This window comes from Malaclemys terrapin, chromosome 7, assembly GCF_027887155.1.
Source record: "Malaclemys terrapin pileata isolate rMalTer1 chromosome 7, rMalTer1.hap1, whole genome shotgun sequence".
Taxonomy (NCBI): Eukaryota; Metazoa; Chordata; order Testudines; family Emydidae; genus Malaclemys; species Malaclemys terrapin.
The window spans coordinates 9,813,913-9,829,625 of NC_071511.1; the positions used below are offsets into that span (position 1 = coordinate 9,813,913).

A 15,713-nucleotide genomic window follows, 5' to 3' on the forward strand; every position below is an offset into this window, starting at 1 on the left:
ATTTATTGACAAGACTCATAAGCTTTAACAAAACCTGCCCAGATTCCCATCTGAATCGAGTTTTTTATCTAGTGTTACTGGAGAACACAAATACACGTTACTCCCTAGAAAAAACCTGAAAATGAAAATAGTTTTGAGGATATCACAAAAGACAAGAATGGAAGAAGATGTAAACAACAACAACACATGTTTTAGAAAGAAGACATGAACTGTTCTGTATGATAAGCATATTAATTGAAATTAGTCACATAGTTAACAATCTGAAGGAATGCAGGATCATTTCATTTTTGCCTTTCAGCCTCATGAATGTAAAATGTGCTTGTAATCTTAACACTATTCAACAGACAAAGCAGTCTTTAAAAATCACACTTCACAAGGCTCACGGGAAAATAAGTTACTAATGAACGGTATTTACAGTTGCTTCATTTAAACATGCTTTCATTTGCTTTTCAGAAGTTACTGCATTAACTGAAATAATTAGGAGAAATGCACAGTGTCACTTCTCTCCTATTAATCTGTTTTCTTGTTTTTAAAAATAAATAAATTGCTTAGATTGCAAAGCTAGTAAATCTTCCACAACATTTAATTGCCCAAACACCACATTAAATCCACTGCACTGAGTTTAACCTTTGATGAACATCTTGGGAAGGTTCTCTATGGATGTTTGGGGCTCCATCCAGAAATTAGCTACTGCATGTGAGGATCTCATGGCAAGATTAAGGCCTTTGTAGCGATTGGGGAAAACAGTGTGGAAAGGTGTGAAAACACATAGTAATTAGTAGGCAAAATACCAAAATGCTTGTCACTTATGTCAGTGGTTCTTATAGTGAATACTGACTTCACCGGGGACATTTGAACCGGACACCAATAATTTTATTAGAAATTTGCACAGAGAAAGAATGAGAAAAACATGTATTTCTTTTGTATAAAACACAAAAGATGTTTCAGATACAGACACAAATTTATATTGTGAACATATATTTATATACATATATATTGCACATCATTCCGGTATTGTGAAATATCTAAATATTCTTTATCATTTCTGACATCTCTCTTCTTCTTTACAAAGTGAACTACATGTTTGTTATTTAACAACAACAGAAAATATGAAAAAAATAGTCCTTAAAAGAAGGTGGGGAGGGGGAAGAAATGATCTGCTTTCCCTTTAAAGCCATGAACAATAGAAGGTCATGTGATACAGTATCCTATCATTCAGCACATTAATAGCTGTGCTAGAGTAATTACACTTGTGGTATTTTTGCCTCAAGTGAAATTCTGAAATAAGAGGATGGAAATTATGATACTGCTGATAAATATTAATAAGTGAACTTTTAATTTTTTTGCCACAATATTCAAAATGCTAAGCATCTAGCTAATGCTGAAGCAGCCTGATATGTGTTTGCCTCCAGGGACTATGATGCTTTATGCACTTAAGAAAAAAGTTTAACGGAATTAAAATTTAATATCTAATTAGAGCAAGGCTAATATATTTTGAAATGAGTGGGGAAGACACATGCCTCTGTTGCATATTTGCTACAGCCATTAATCTTACCTGTAAAGCAGCATTGAGAGGTGTGCAGTAGGTGTGGCTGGTCTGTATGTTTTTAATAAGAGAAGGGTTACTGCATAAGAAAAACATAAAAAGTAGAGTTAAGTGCAAACTACTCATCTTAGTGCGTTTCCATCATGTTATGTTTCCTCCCACACCAGAAAACTACAAACTGTGTTGTTTGCTATAAAAGTTCTCTTCTGTTTTTTTAAAAACTTTTATGTTTTAGTTGTATGGCTACCATATTTGCATTTGCCTTTATTAAATATGGAAGCCCATTATTTAAATCTCTAACAGCTACAGCATCTCATGTTCTAATGCCCTGTTGAAATATTATATATTAGCATTTGTTTTCTACAGAAATCCAACAGAATTTTTCCAAAGTTCTTCCTATCCAAAAGTAAGTTACTACCTAAAAGGTCCATAATAAGGAGATCACCATTAAAAGCATTATGGACTCTTAACTCGTACACTGGCTGACTTATGTAGTAGCTGACATCACTGGCATCCATAACTGCATAGTAGAATTTTGATAAGTAGGAGCTTCAGAATTCTTGCTTTCAGAGTTGTATTGTTTCCTGCTGGACAAATCTCCGACAGCACAGTAGAGTGCTTGGCTATCCAATAGCCCAAAGCATTTTTGTTGTGGGTGATGGAGGGGAGATGGAATGGCAGATATTGTGGCACTATAACCAAGTGGTAGGGAACATGAAAGATGCCACTCGGAGTCAGGGGAGCACTCATAAAAAAGTATCCCACTTTTGAAAAATCTTGCTAAAAGTACTAGCCAGGGAAGGTCCAGGGCAGACAACCCCAAAAATGTACATCATCCACAATACAATTTTGTTTCTGTTTTGAAACAGAACACAATAACTGTCTTACACTGACCATCCTTGAGACCAGCAAAAATCAGTTGCCCTGGACAGGTGGTCTTCAACTAAGGGGGAAACAAAATTGCCTTGGGAACCTTCGGGATATTTTAAAGTGATCATTTTAGAAAGAGGGTGGTTTGTTGTTTGTAATCTTTACTACAGGTCCAACTGTAGTAATCATTGTCAAAATACTTCGGGGGCATTTCAGTTATTTATTTGAGGAATATCGACTTGTATTTCTGGGCTAAAAGAATTGTGAAGCAAAGCATATAACTGAATCTAACAGAAAATAATCCAAATCTAGTTTGCCTAAAAACCTTCTTGATAATCAACTGTACAGTATATCTGCTCTAGGAGCAGTACCTTTTAGTCTACATTGCATTATAAACAAATTTACAACACATGTCAAAGAAGCATTATCCTAGGCATTTGCATTATTAGGGCAGGAACAAGCGCAACACATATATAAACCCACAACATTTAGTTTCTTTTGCAGCAAAGGTGAGGTCACGGGTTCATGAAATGCAAGTCTACATGAGATGGGTAGATCATGCAAAGCAAAGCAACAGCAGAAAAAAAAAATAAAAGCAAGTAAAAGCTCTTACTGTGCAACAAGCTCGCCAAAGTTTTCATCGGGGCAGAATTTTCGAGGACGGCCTCGTTGAATATGACGGCCACGTTTAAACTCTTCATCATCAACAGTCCAAAAGGACCCAAACTCATCCTCTACTCTGATAAAGCACTTATGCAGGGAGAGGTTGGTGCGAATGGCACCCTGGGACAAGAGCAGCAGCAAAGGAGATGAAGTGGAAACAAAGGGACACGGGATCGGGGACAGAACAGACATCAAATACAGGGAAAAGGAAAAAGAAAATAAAATGCAATAAGCATAAGCAAATGGTTTGTGAGGGTTAATATGCATTGCCACCTAAAAGCTACTAGCATGTGATGCAACAAACACCAAGCAAGCAGGGGCAAGGGTACTGGTGGGCATACAAACAGTAGTGATGAGATGCTTTTCTTTGTTTCCCTTAACTGAAACAATGTGAAACCACCTGTGTTGGTCTAACACCATCTAGCAGCCAAAAGCCTCTACGTTAAACTGTAAGCATGATCCAAGCTAGGCTAAGAAGTTCAAACATGGTGGACATACCCACTGATCTTTTGTGGCCTTCGTTTTTGGAACTCTAGTTCATCCACTGTCCATACTGCCCCTTTAACGTTTTCTACTCGCACAAAACACTTGTGAAGACTAAGATTATGACGCACTGCATTCTGCAGCAAGTATAAAAGAGAAAACATTCAAAAACTTTCTATGAGAAAATACTCATCATTGTCCAAGAACAGCAGCACAGTCAGCTCGACAGTCCTTATTTGCAAAGATAACTCCGTTCCCCGCACCCAACCCTCACCCTCCTTCCCCCAACAAACCAGATCTTTACACGTTTAAGATCTTATTTTGCAAAGATAAAAATAAAATCTCAAACCCGAGATTAGGAATTCAAGTTATTTTGTCAATTATTCACGGTGGGAATGAGAACCTCCATCATTTTAGGTACACACATCAGGTAACAGCATATTTCATATACAGTTAAGAGTAACATTTCTAAGATACTTTCAAAACAAGTACACAGTTTGTAATGGAAACTTATCCACTCCTGGAAAAAGAAAACAGTTTAAAAGACCAGAGAAAGAATTTCATGTAATTACAGAGGGCTCAATTTGGCAAAGAGGCATTGGAGCTGGGGTTTCTGTGGTTTCCCACAGCTGGACTAATGTGAATCAGGTGCTGAACCTCTTTTCACACCAAATAGCACCCTAGTGAACACCACAGTGCACCAAGCCATGTCTTCCACTGCATGCTCATATATGGAAGTTGGCTCTCATTTCTGGCAGGCTACTGTACTGATTGAACTGAGCTTCTGCCAAGTACATGCATGAGGAGGGCTCTCAAAACAAAGTGATAATCTCCCCACATGTAGAGACACATGTTTTTTTTCTTATGGTTCCTAGGCTCCTTTATTGGGCATTCCCAAGCTAAGGTTTCTGATGGTCAGACCCAATTCTGTTGGATGTAATCCAGTGCTTCTGCAGGATGGAATCAGCAGATCCCTTACATCCTCTGACTTTGGCCTAAGCATGACACAGTAAGACACTTCTCACACAAACAAAATCAATTGTGTCTTTTATGTCGTTGCTCTACCTGAAAAGGCACTGAATACCTTGTTAGTTAGCAAGTGTGTGCCACCCCCAGTTTTGTGAGCAACTACACAGCGGTAAAGCCACTCAGATTTGTAATGAAGCCTGTTCTCTAGTGCCTCTGCATTGCCACTGAAAGAGGATCAGTGACCAGAAGAAGGGGAGCGGGCCATTTGCTGGAAACATGCAGGCGAACAAACTACATCCATCAGCCTTGGCATCACTGATCTAGTCAATCTGGTTGACTTGTTAGCAGGCGCAATGCCAAACACATAGGCATGAATCTAGGCAACCAGGAGACTAAACACATTGTTTACGAACATCAGGTCTGGATGATGAAAGGAGATCTAATCAGGAATGTCTAAATCACTGCGCAAACAAAGGTTATGCAGAGTGCATTTGTCATGTAAATTAAGAGGCAGTGTGTGTGCATCTGTGAGGGGAGGGCTGGGAGCCTTTTGTTACTTTTGCTAGGCAGTTTCTCTGTGTAGTTAGCATCTCCCCATAACCTATCCACTCATAATAGCAACGATTCAGCATATGGACTCTCTTCTTAACAGGTCAGCACAATGTGAATATGGCCTTACGTACTCGATCCCGTGCTTAGGGGGCATGTCACATTTCTGCAGTTCTAAGTCCACATACTTCTTAAGCTTCTCTACTTTGTCACCAGGCTGATGTGTTTGCGAGCTGGTGGGGAAATCAGTGTTGAGTGACTTTTTCCTCTGGACAAGACAGGGGATGCTGCTGAATCTCTGAGAAAGTCACAATATTTGTTTGGGGTCTGACATGTTGCACCCTCCCCATTTCATAATGTGTGAAACGTTGGGCACAATGGCTCTTTTTGACATTGAAAACACGTGAAAATGGACATTTTTCTCATGCATTTCAATAGAAACTGGGCTGACTACATCTGCACCCCTGCTCCTGCACTGGGATCAGCTAACAAAGTCCTCCTGATTGGCAGAGTGGCCTGCTAGGGGAACCTGACACAGGACAGGGGTTTAAATCTGTGTAACCCAAACGAAGTTTCCAGTGCAAATGGGAACATTTTCAAGTTTGTAACAGAATATAAAATAATGATGATAGATTTTGGATCAGTTTTGCAAATGGTTACAAATATTCCACACAGTGAAAAGTAATACTGTAGCTTCATGAGGCAATTGATCAAATGCAGACAGAAAAATTCAGAAAAATGGATGCTTTGAGTTTGTAAACAGTCTCTGTATAAACAATTGAACAGAATTATCTGCATTCTTCTTTAAATATGCCTAATGCTGGATAAATCATTTACGATCTGATCCTGCTCTAGTGAAGCCAATGGGAGTCCTGCCATTGACTTTTAGGAGGACTGGATCAGGCTTTGACTGAATATACTTACACAGATAAATCAAATATTTGTAAGGTATTTGGGGAAAGATGCCTTAGCTTTCCATGTTTATATCTGACCACCTGCTTAGTGAGTTTATAGAGGATCATTGTTTTTGGTTTTCCTGCTCCTGGATTCTTGCTAGCTAACAGTTTTATCTGAACAATACCCCCAACATTTATTTCAAAGCCACACCTGCATCTTCTGCCTCTTGGCTGCAATTCAGTTGCAGCAGATTACTACTCCAAAAAACAACCAAGCAAACAGACATTGCCTCTGACCTGTCAGAACCAGTTCAGAATGTTCTTCTAGCGCTCTGCTTAACAGAAAAATTAAGCACTATTATTGTAAGATTATATATTTACCTCGTTAAAAAATATTTGTATGCAAGCCACTTTTTCAGAAAAAATTACCCTGAACATGCTTGAATGTACTAAATGAAAGGGTTTGTTATTTTAATAACTGCTCAGGCACTGCTGTGCCACATTTGGTGAAGTGTTTCATTTATAAGTTCTTTTTTCCTTCTTTAAAAAAAAAAAAAAAAAAAAGATCTCAGGTGTACCCACCCACTCCAGATCCTTATCCTACACTGTGGCCAGAGTGATATTTGAGCATTTACTGAAGATGGGCCTGAAGCACAAAAGCACAAATTCAGATTTATTCTGATTCTTCAGTCAGACCCTTGGGCCTGTGAAGAACCCGAGCAGCTTTCACGTCAAACCAATCCTGGGCTGTGTTTTCAGCCACCTGCGGTCATTGAAGGCTGGCATTAATCTGAGCAGCCATCAGCGTGAAGGCCCCAAATTACTTCAAGTGGACATCCATTTTGCCAGTAGTGATGGAACCTACTGCTGTTTTGTAAGAGCACGCACTTTACACCTACACAGTGTCGGGGGTCCCTGGTGCGCTCACAAGGATAAACATCTCCCTGGGAATGCACCTTTTCTCCTTTGTACCTGTGGGACTCTCCAGTAAGACATCTCTCTGCCTTCTCTGCCATAGGCACCTCTTTTGTCATCAGGTTCCAGTATGCTGCATGAGCTGCAAGCATGGCTCTCACTGCCCGTGACTTTTGTGAGCGTCTAGAGCGGATCTTATATAATGCACAAAACCAGTTCCAAAAAGTGGCCACATTTACTAATGAGATGTCTAGCCAGGTGGCTGCCCCCATAGCTGCAGGCAAGAATCAAAGAGAATTCTTGCTAGAGCCCTTTCTCCTGCAGCTATGGAAAAGTTCCACTGGAGTCACTCAAGCAGCAGGAGACAAACATATCTTTTATAGGGCTGCCACAGCCACAGAAGATGGGGGGTGTTCGAGGTATGTGTGTGAAGAAGAATCTTGCTCAAAGGACTAACAGAAAACTGAAAACTAGAGCTTTGAAAAAGCAGGCTCTGGATAGTAGAACTCAGATTTAAAGAAGTGTTTTCATGTCTAGAACAGGTTGACTCTAAGAAGGTTCCACTGTACATATGTATATATACAAACGTGTATACTTCATTTTAAAATCGGGAACACATTGGTTCTGTAATCTTTAAAGAAGTGTACACCACTGAAAGTGTTCTGAAACCAAACTGTTTTTCTACAGTAACATTGTCAAAATGTCCTTGAAAAGAACTTTAATTCAGGAAAATTCATTTTCTTTTTTAATACTTAGGAAACTGCAGATGAAACACTGTTCAACTTATTCAACTAAGGTGCAGAAATCAAAGCACCAATCTCAGAGCGTTTCCTAGGTACAGATGACTGAGGTCTGAGAGGTGGTACTGAAATTTACAAATTTGCCCCAAGGCATTTGAATGAAAGGCAATGGAACACTGAGGAGCAAAAGCACACAAGTGAAATACAATAAACTTTCCAATGAACCACTGAAGCAGAAGACCTCTCTAACTCCATCCTTTGAAGGAACTGTCCTGAGTTTTAGAATAAGAAAGGCAAAGGGAGAAGAAATGAAAGAAAACAGCAGGTATAGGGGACATTTATCAGATCTGCTGGTGTGGAGGCAATTTGCTCAAGAACTACTGGGTTACCTGGACCAACAGAGACTACAAGCACCGAGATATAATTTTTACTTCAGTGTAAGATCCTGTTATTTGATTCCTCCAGTAGTAATCACACCACCTCTAGAGGCTACTGTGGATAAGTTGCTATGATAACAGCTCACACAAGGGAAAGGGGTAGCTGTGAAAATGGAAAATATCTAAAAAAAATCTAACTGAACAACAGAACCCTACTGTAAGAATGTAAGGCATCAAATTTTTATAGTTTCTTGTGTCTGTTAGATTAAATGTTTTTTTCTTGGTTTGCTTCTTTAGCATTATGCCAAATTAACTTCTATTTGGTGTCATCATAAACCAGTGAAGGTTATAACAAGTTGGAATGTTAAATTAGTCAGGTACCAATTGACTGAGAAATAACTTGTCTATACATCCTTGGAAAAGATGGTTGTTGTGGTCACACAGCTAGAAAAATGAAGAGCTGTGTAACTAACAAGACAAACTGTATAACCTGTACTGACACGATATCTTCACCCTTTTTTTCCTACATGTTCCAGATGAAAAGCTAGACTTTCACTACTAGGAGAAATCACACAGATCAACTGGTGGCACAATCACAGGACATAAAAGCCAATAATGGGGATTCAATTAGTGGTTTTCAAAGGCAGAAGAATTTTTCTGCCAAATATCAAATTGTTCCTGCGGATAAGACACCCTGTGTGTGTCAAAACAGCCGATCTACATTTTAATGTCCATATGCCATTACAATTTGTTATGTCATCAGCAATGTCTATTCTGTACATGTCAAATATCAAAGGCAAGAGGCATACATGGTGCAAACCTTACCTTCCATGTCGCTGCATTGCGTCTGAAGTAAGCAAACATTCGTGTGAACCAGTTGTAGATTTCATTTAGTGTTAGTTGCTTTTCTGGAGATTCGAGGATAGCCTTGTGAAGCAAATAAAATGCATGATGATTTATGACAAAACTCCCAGCAAACACACCTACACTTTTACCTTAACGGATTAAAAAAAATGAGATTTGGAGCAAAAATTCAAAGGAGGGTTTCACAATGTGTTTTAAGATTAATGGCTGTATTTAACAGTTCAATGGCAAGATTCAGAATGGAATTATCTAATTGTTTTGAGTTTTTATTTCTGTTTCCTTACAGAAATATTAATTTATTAGTCATTCATAAAGCAGAATCAAAGAGAAATGCAAAACATTTCACTAGCTGATTAAAGCTCAGTAATTATTTAGAGCTCAGATTAATTCTAGGGATCAGAGATTACTGTAGCTTGTGATAATTGACTTGCCATCTTTAAACAGGCTCATTTTCACTGTTGTGTGAAATGAATTTCCTAATAATCACATCGTATTGTAATACTTAATCAAAAGCAATTATGTTATATATTGCAGTTCTCAAAACCCTTATAGAAAAGGTTTGAGCATGCCTGCATATTAAAGGGTTCTAAATCTATTTAATCTATAGGGTGGATGTATAGAGACAATTTTGGAGCGAAATGTGGTTTTCGAGAACAACTTACCTGCCTAATTAAAGATGCATACGTGAATGGTGGTCTAACCTCTGCGTTCTTATAAAATTCTTGGTTCTGAGCAAGATCTGCTAAATAAGAGTAATTGTTCTGTTAATATCAGAATCAAAGCTTCCTTTGCAATTTCCAAGAGAAAACAAATAATGGCCTTTGCCTTCGACAGTCATTTACCTGAAGAAATGGCCACATTGTATTTATTAGGGCACCGCCTCCTGATTGGTTCAACGTTGTGCATGCTGGTGGTAGTGATGACAGAAGGTCCCTGGATGACAGGAGTGATGGGTGTAGTTGGGGTGGTCGGAGTATGAGGTAAGCTCTGTGGAGAAGCCTCAGAGGCCGTCTTTGACAGTGTGACACTTGATACCAGATTCAGCTGTTGAGGGGGAGAGAAAAGAGGGTGAGAAAAACTTTATTAGAAATTGTATTTCTTGCAAATTAAGAATTATGAAAATCTTTTCCAGCTTTAATAGTGTTTGTGACCACTAAATGCAGAGAATGTATCTTAAATACTTGTTTAGCTGTAACACCTCCTTTAAAAGCCACAACACGAGGATGAATGTATAATTGTCTACATGATATATTAAAAAAAAAAATTGCAACCCAGTAAACAAAAGTGCTTGCTCTGTGCTTTGAAGATTTAGGACAAAAATCCCCAATTTTCAAACAACACCTCATTGTATATATTCATTTTAATATTTTATTTTCGTTCCACTGTTTTGCAATTTAAAACCTACACATCTCTTATTTACATGTTAATATTCTGCAACTGATCTGTTTTTGGATATTTCCTCAAAGACATCAGGTTTTAAATAAAGACAATGCTTTGTTAGGAATGCATTAGGAAGAAATGGAAGATCAGTACAGCATTTGGGCTTTTTCCGTTCATCCATTTTAAACGCAAATCCCAGAATAGGTTAACTCCAGAATAATTTAATTAATCACACTGCATGAAATACTGCAGTCATTAAGCCCAGCAAAAAATGACACTGTTCTTTTCTCTCCTTGGTGTGGAATGCAATTGTGCTACCTGCAGATACTTACAAGCATGTAATAAAATGACAGCTAGCCACAAGCAGGCTTTAAAATGTGACTTCCCCAAGAACGGACAGCCATACGTAACTGGTTTTAACATGCACTTCTATTTATTTCATCAGTGTGCATGTGTATCATGGACCCTTTCTTTGGGCACCATTCGAAACAAGATGCTTCATTGCAATGGGCCATTCTTGGTGAAGTACTTTAAATAAACAGTAAGATCCCAAACTGCTCCATCAAAAAGGGAGCCTGAGAAAAGGGCTCCTTTCAGTACTTCCACATTACTTGCCATTATTGTGAACAGGGCCAGCTCCAGTATTTCTGACGCCCCAAGCAAAAAAAAAAAAAAAAAGCCGCGATCACAATTGCGACCGGCGGCGGCAATTGTGGGGGGGGAAAAGCCGCGATCGGCGGCGGCAGTTCGGTGGCAGGTCCTTCGCTCCTAGAGGGAGCAAGGGACCTGCTGCCCCCAAATTGCTGTAGGTGCCGCCCCTCTCCCTTGGCCGCTCCAAGCACCTGCTTGTTAAGCTGGTGCCTGAAGCCGGCCCTGATTGTGAACAATATTCTGGGTGAAATGCTGGCGCCAGTGAAATCAATGACAAAATCTCATTTATTTCAAAGGGGTCAGGATTTCACTCTGTTTATTTGCAATTAATATTTTTTGCCTGACATTAAACACTGCCAAATGAAGCTGAGGCATGCGCCTGGCATTGGCTGCTGTCAGAAGACAGGATATTGGGCTAGATGGACCTTCGGTCTGACCCAGTAGGGCTGTTCTTATGTTCTTATAAAGACATGCCCCAAAACATGCATAGGATTCGTTATTATTGTTCGTGACATGAAAGTAACCAGATAAGAGCACTCACATTAGCATGTTTCAAACATTAGTAGCTACCAATAATTGCTCGCTGATTAAAAAAAATAAATAACAGAATTTGTCCAAAACAAACTTGGAGGGGAAAAAAAGATTTCTAATGTTATAGAACGGATATCAACACAATACGCCAATAACCCACAAGAAGGGTGCAAGTGAACAATACATAAACTGTTCCTGCTTCTCTGTTTTGAATGTGAAATACAAAACGCTCAAGGAAATGTTAGCCTCCACAGGATAACACAGTGTTCTGTAGATGGGACTGCGTATACGGTCAGTTAAAGTACTGATCCAAAGAAATGAGCGTTGGAGAAGCAAATCTGCAAACACACCTCTCTTCATGCAGGTGCTTACAAGCTAGAAAGTCTCTTCTCAGAATGGAAAATATTTAACATTTCAAGGAAATGTAGGATTATATGATCCTACTGGGGGGATGGGGGTGGGGGTGAGAGGAGGAGACTAGAAAAGGCAATAAAATCTATGTCCTGAGTTCCTGAAGAATCATGCAATGAAGTGAACAAATAAATGCAGCTCAAAGTATACCTGCTGTGTTAGTATTTAAATGGGTGTGGTTCATGTTTTTAAATATTACTTATACAATATAGTGTGAAAGTGAAACCAAGTCATTTTGTGGCCTGTTTAGATTTAAGTACACTGGATCGGGGTACACATATAGCGATATCCCCTTATTATCCATCTATTACACATAATAAAAGGAGTAATAATGACCAGAATAGTACAACTGACAGGTCTCACCATGAAATACAATCTGCTGTATTTAATCTCAGTTTCTAAATGGACATTTTAACAGTCCAATAACTGCAAGCAAATCTGCATCAAGTTTAAGTGCCCCTCCACAGCACAAGCTCAGGAGACATTCTCTTCTGTTGGAAAGATCACTGATACTGTTTCATCATTACTGCCCAAACTACTCCATTTCAAAAGAATTAGATTCTTTTTAACTGTTTAAAAACTTAACATTTAATCTGTTTCTACTAGAAAACGGCAAAGAAAGAATCTGCAAAGGTCAATGTTCTCTGCTTAAAGAATTTGAATTGAGTGTAATTTCTTTAGGCTTCCAGCATAGGTAGCGACTAGAAATAAATACAGAAAGAGAGGAAGAGCAAAGAGAGGGGCTTTAAGGGGGTTGACAAATGACACTGTGATTCACACCCACTGCTGGGCTGCCACTAATAAGCTACAGAGGAAGCAGCCAATCTCAGCTAATTACCAGATAAAATTGTATTGTAAGGACTCTAATTAGGAGATGCTTATGGAGGTGATCTAATGATTAAACACTGCATTCGAATGACCCCACCATCAATGTGCAGTGGTGCAAGATGTCACTGGAATATTTTGTAGAAACAGTAATTTTATTTCAAGGAGGGGAGGCAGTAATATTTGTAATAATGGCTATGAGGTAAACTAATTAAAAGACAGTTCCTAAAGGAAGACTGTGGCTTTGAGCAGCTGTGGCTGTTCCAAAACAAAGTGCCAAATCTCAACAGAGGAGTTGCAGTCAAGTGGAAAATTTCTGCCTGACCTCTGCTCTTGCTATTAATTTGTAGGAAAACTAATGACACATATACATATTCCCACAAAATTGTTCTAATTGCTAATTTGCCAAAGGAGCCCAGTTTCCAAATTAAACATGACTGCAGTCTGTGAGGAAAGAAAGAACAAAAAGCTGGAACACTGTGAGCATAGTGAAAAAAGAAGAACAGGAGTACTTGTGTTTCACCTCGGACTGCCATTTGACTGAACCAACAAGTTAATGAAATGCCGACCTTGTCAATTGCTAGAGAAGTTTTACTGTAAGTTTTGTTTGATGATACTCTCTCTTGCTTTTGGAGGGGCCTGGGTCTTACTGGTTATGGTGACAAAACTCTGTGATGAGGCAAAGGGAAGAATATGCGCAACCATCTACATTTTTAATGCTCAACATGCTGCTTTCATTGTTCTCTATAAAATGTAGACTTAAAAATTAATTGTGAATTAGAGCAAAATAACAAATTATGAATGGTGTTGATTTTGTTGTAATCTTAAAATATTAATATTAATTGTAAATGATTAAATCTTAATATCATCATCAATTAGGAATGAAGAAGTGTCTAAGCTCGGTGCTTCTGGCTGCTAAAGATGATTATGCAGGGCAAAGATCAGGAAGGGATTGTACTGGGAGGATTTCTTTTCCTGATGGAAACTCTACAGAATTTCTCTGTGTGCGCTTTCTATTTAAAAACAAATTGCTCTGATTACAAAAAGTTGTTCACGCCAAGATTGGATACGACAAGATTCCCACATACTGCCATTTTTTGATGAGGTATCATTTTTGCTGCAGGGTACTGAATGATAGTGACCAAACTGGCTTTTTTAATGAGTATTGTTCTTTGCATTTACAATTGGGCACGTAACATTCTAGGCGCTGTCCAAGCACATCAAACACACTCCCTACCCTCCAAAGGGTTAAGCCATTCAGTAATAATGTTTGTAATAAGTGAGTATTTCTCCCTGGAGTTTCTATTTTTGAAATATCTGTTTTAAAGGCCTGTAGTTTTGCAAATTCCACTACTGAAGGATTTTACAACACAGGTAGCTCACACCTCTCTAATCTAACCATCATAAATGCCATCGTTGGGTCAGTGTCCAATATGCTGCCTGGCCTTTTATTATTATGAATCTTTACTTTCAATAAATAGTTTTTTTTCTCCCATACAAGCCAGAGAGGTAACCCCCTCCTTCAGCCCATAAAAATAGATTTCTATTAAGTGGCTCTTCCATTAAAACCTTTTGATTTCTCTCCAGGTAAACAGATTACATAACAACAGTGGCTGCAAATAGAGAATCTGAAACATTTTAAAAGAAAAAAAAATTAAGCGTCACATTGGGGCGTACCTACTGCTTTAGGGCATTGATTTTTCTGCTATTGGTGTTGCCACTCTGATCACAGCTGAAATTGATGAAATAACTGCACAGAGTTTCTGGACTTTAATCACCCTGGTGCAGACACTGCTGAAGGTGGAGGGAAGTGGGGGTGCAAAGCACGAAGCTTTGTTAAATTCTGTGTCTTCCTGTACGATTTCAGCCTGGACAGATTACTGTATTAGATGTAGGATCTGGCAAGCAACAATCGCTTAGCAGGTGTTGTTATTGGCAGGGATACTAAGGAAACCCAAGTTGAGGAGTGGGACTTAATGAAAAACACTATATAAAAACAGCTTTTGTGTGTTGTACTTGAGAATCTCTTTTTATTGCTGCATATCATTATTTTTTAAACTATAAGTACAGCTACAGCAGCTAAAATGCTCAGTCATTACCTAAACAGTTAAAAGGCTATTTTATTGCAATACTTTGTTTTCACAGTTGCTAAAAACAGTATTTAAAAACAATTGCAACTGCTATGGTTATAGTAAAAGAAAATATTATTAAAAAGCAATATCTAACAGTGCATTTCATTTAAAATGCCAACCGTTTCTTTAAAAATTGTATGTCAATTTCATAAAGATGGATGTACTGCCTAGTATATAGAACGTCTTGTTAGCCAGAATAAAAAGAACGCCCTTTTTTTCCCTCTTGTCTAGGTAGTAGTTCTTTTATGTTTAGTTAATACTCCAAAGCAGATCAAGCTTCTGATTTATTCTATTATGCTGACCTCCGACATGAATGAAAATGGTGACCATAACAGCAAAACGAAAATAAAAAATTCTTAGGAGTTGTTGTGGTAGTTGTTTTTTGAAACACTGAAAAAATCTCCACCTCTATACAATGCATCACAGCATATTCCCCAAGGTCAACTGAATTCATTTTGGAGTATTCAAATCTCAGCTATGGGAGTTATATTCTTTACGCAGTAAACTATGAGGTACTTCATTTTTTTTTAAATGTTACACACTTGGACATCTCAGTTATAAAGTCACAATTAGACACCTTTTAACCAGTGTATTGATTATTACTATTATAATGGCTCTGTGTCTCCCCTCCCGCTCTTTGCCTCCAACTCTAGCTCTCTGCTCTTAAGTCCTCCCAGCAGTAGGGCCCAGAATTTCGTGTATTTCTAGAAGTGGATAGCACACCCAACGAAGGCTGCTCCAGAGGGAAGTGCTTCATGTACAACTGTCTGCCTCCAGTTTGGGTCACGATTTAAGCACATGCTTAAGTCCCATTGACTTTAATATGACTGAAGTGATTTGCTATAGCTAAAACCAGAACAATACATGATCATTCCACTGTCTTTTCCAAGATATCAATTATTCCAAGGTGC

The 15,713-nt window shown here is 38.5% G+C and overlaps 1 protein-coding gene across 19 annotated transcripts in view; it reads right to left on the minus strand.

Annotated features, from left to right (window-relative positions):
- Window positions 1-15,713, minus strand: part of FOXP1 (forkhead box P1) — a 508,113-nt gene that overhangs the window by 15,420 nt on the left and 476,980 nt on the right. For 17 of the 19 annotated variants that reach the window (XM_054033886.1, XM_054033882.1, XM_054033884.1 and 14 more), the window contains 5 exons: window positions 9,715-9,916; window positions 9,535-9,614; window positions 8,834-8,935; window positions 3,578-3,699; window positions 1,556-1,625 (listed from right to left, as the gene is read on the minus strand). In XM_054033886.1, the coding sequence (XP_053889861.1) occupies window positions 1,556-1,625; window positions 3,578-3,699; window positions 8,834-8,935; window positions 9,535-9,614; window positions 9,715-9,916 (576 nt within the window). The remainder of the gene's footprint in view (window positions 1-1,555; window positions 1,626-3,577; window positions 3,700-8,833; window positions 8,936-9,534; window positions 9,615-9,714; window positions 9,917-15,713) is intronic. The other 2 variants (XM_054033896.1, XM_054033889.1) reach the window with 1 other exon arrangement.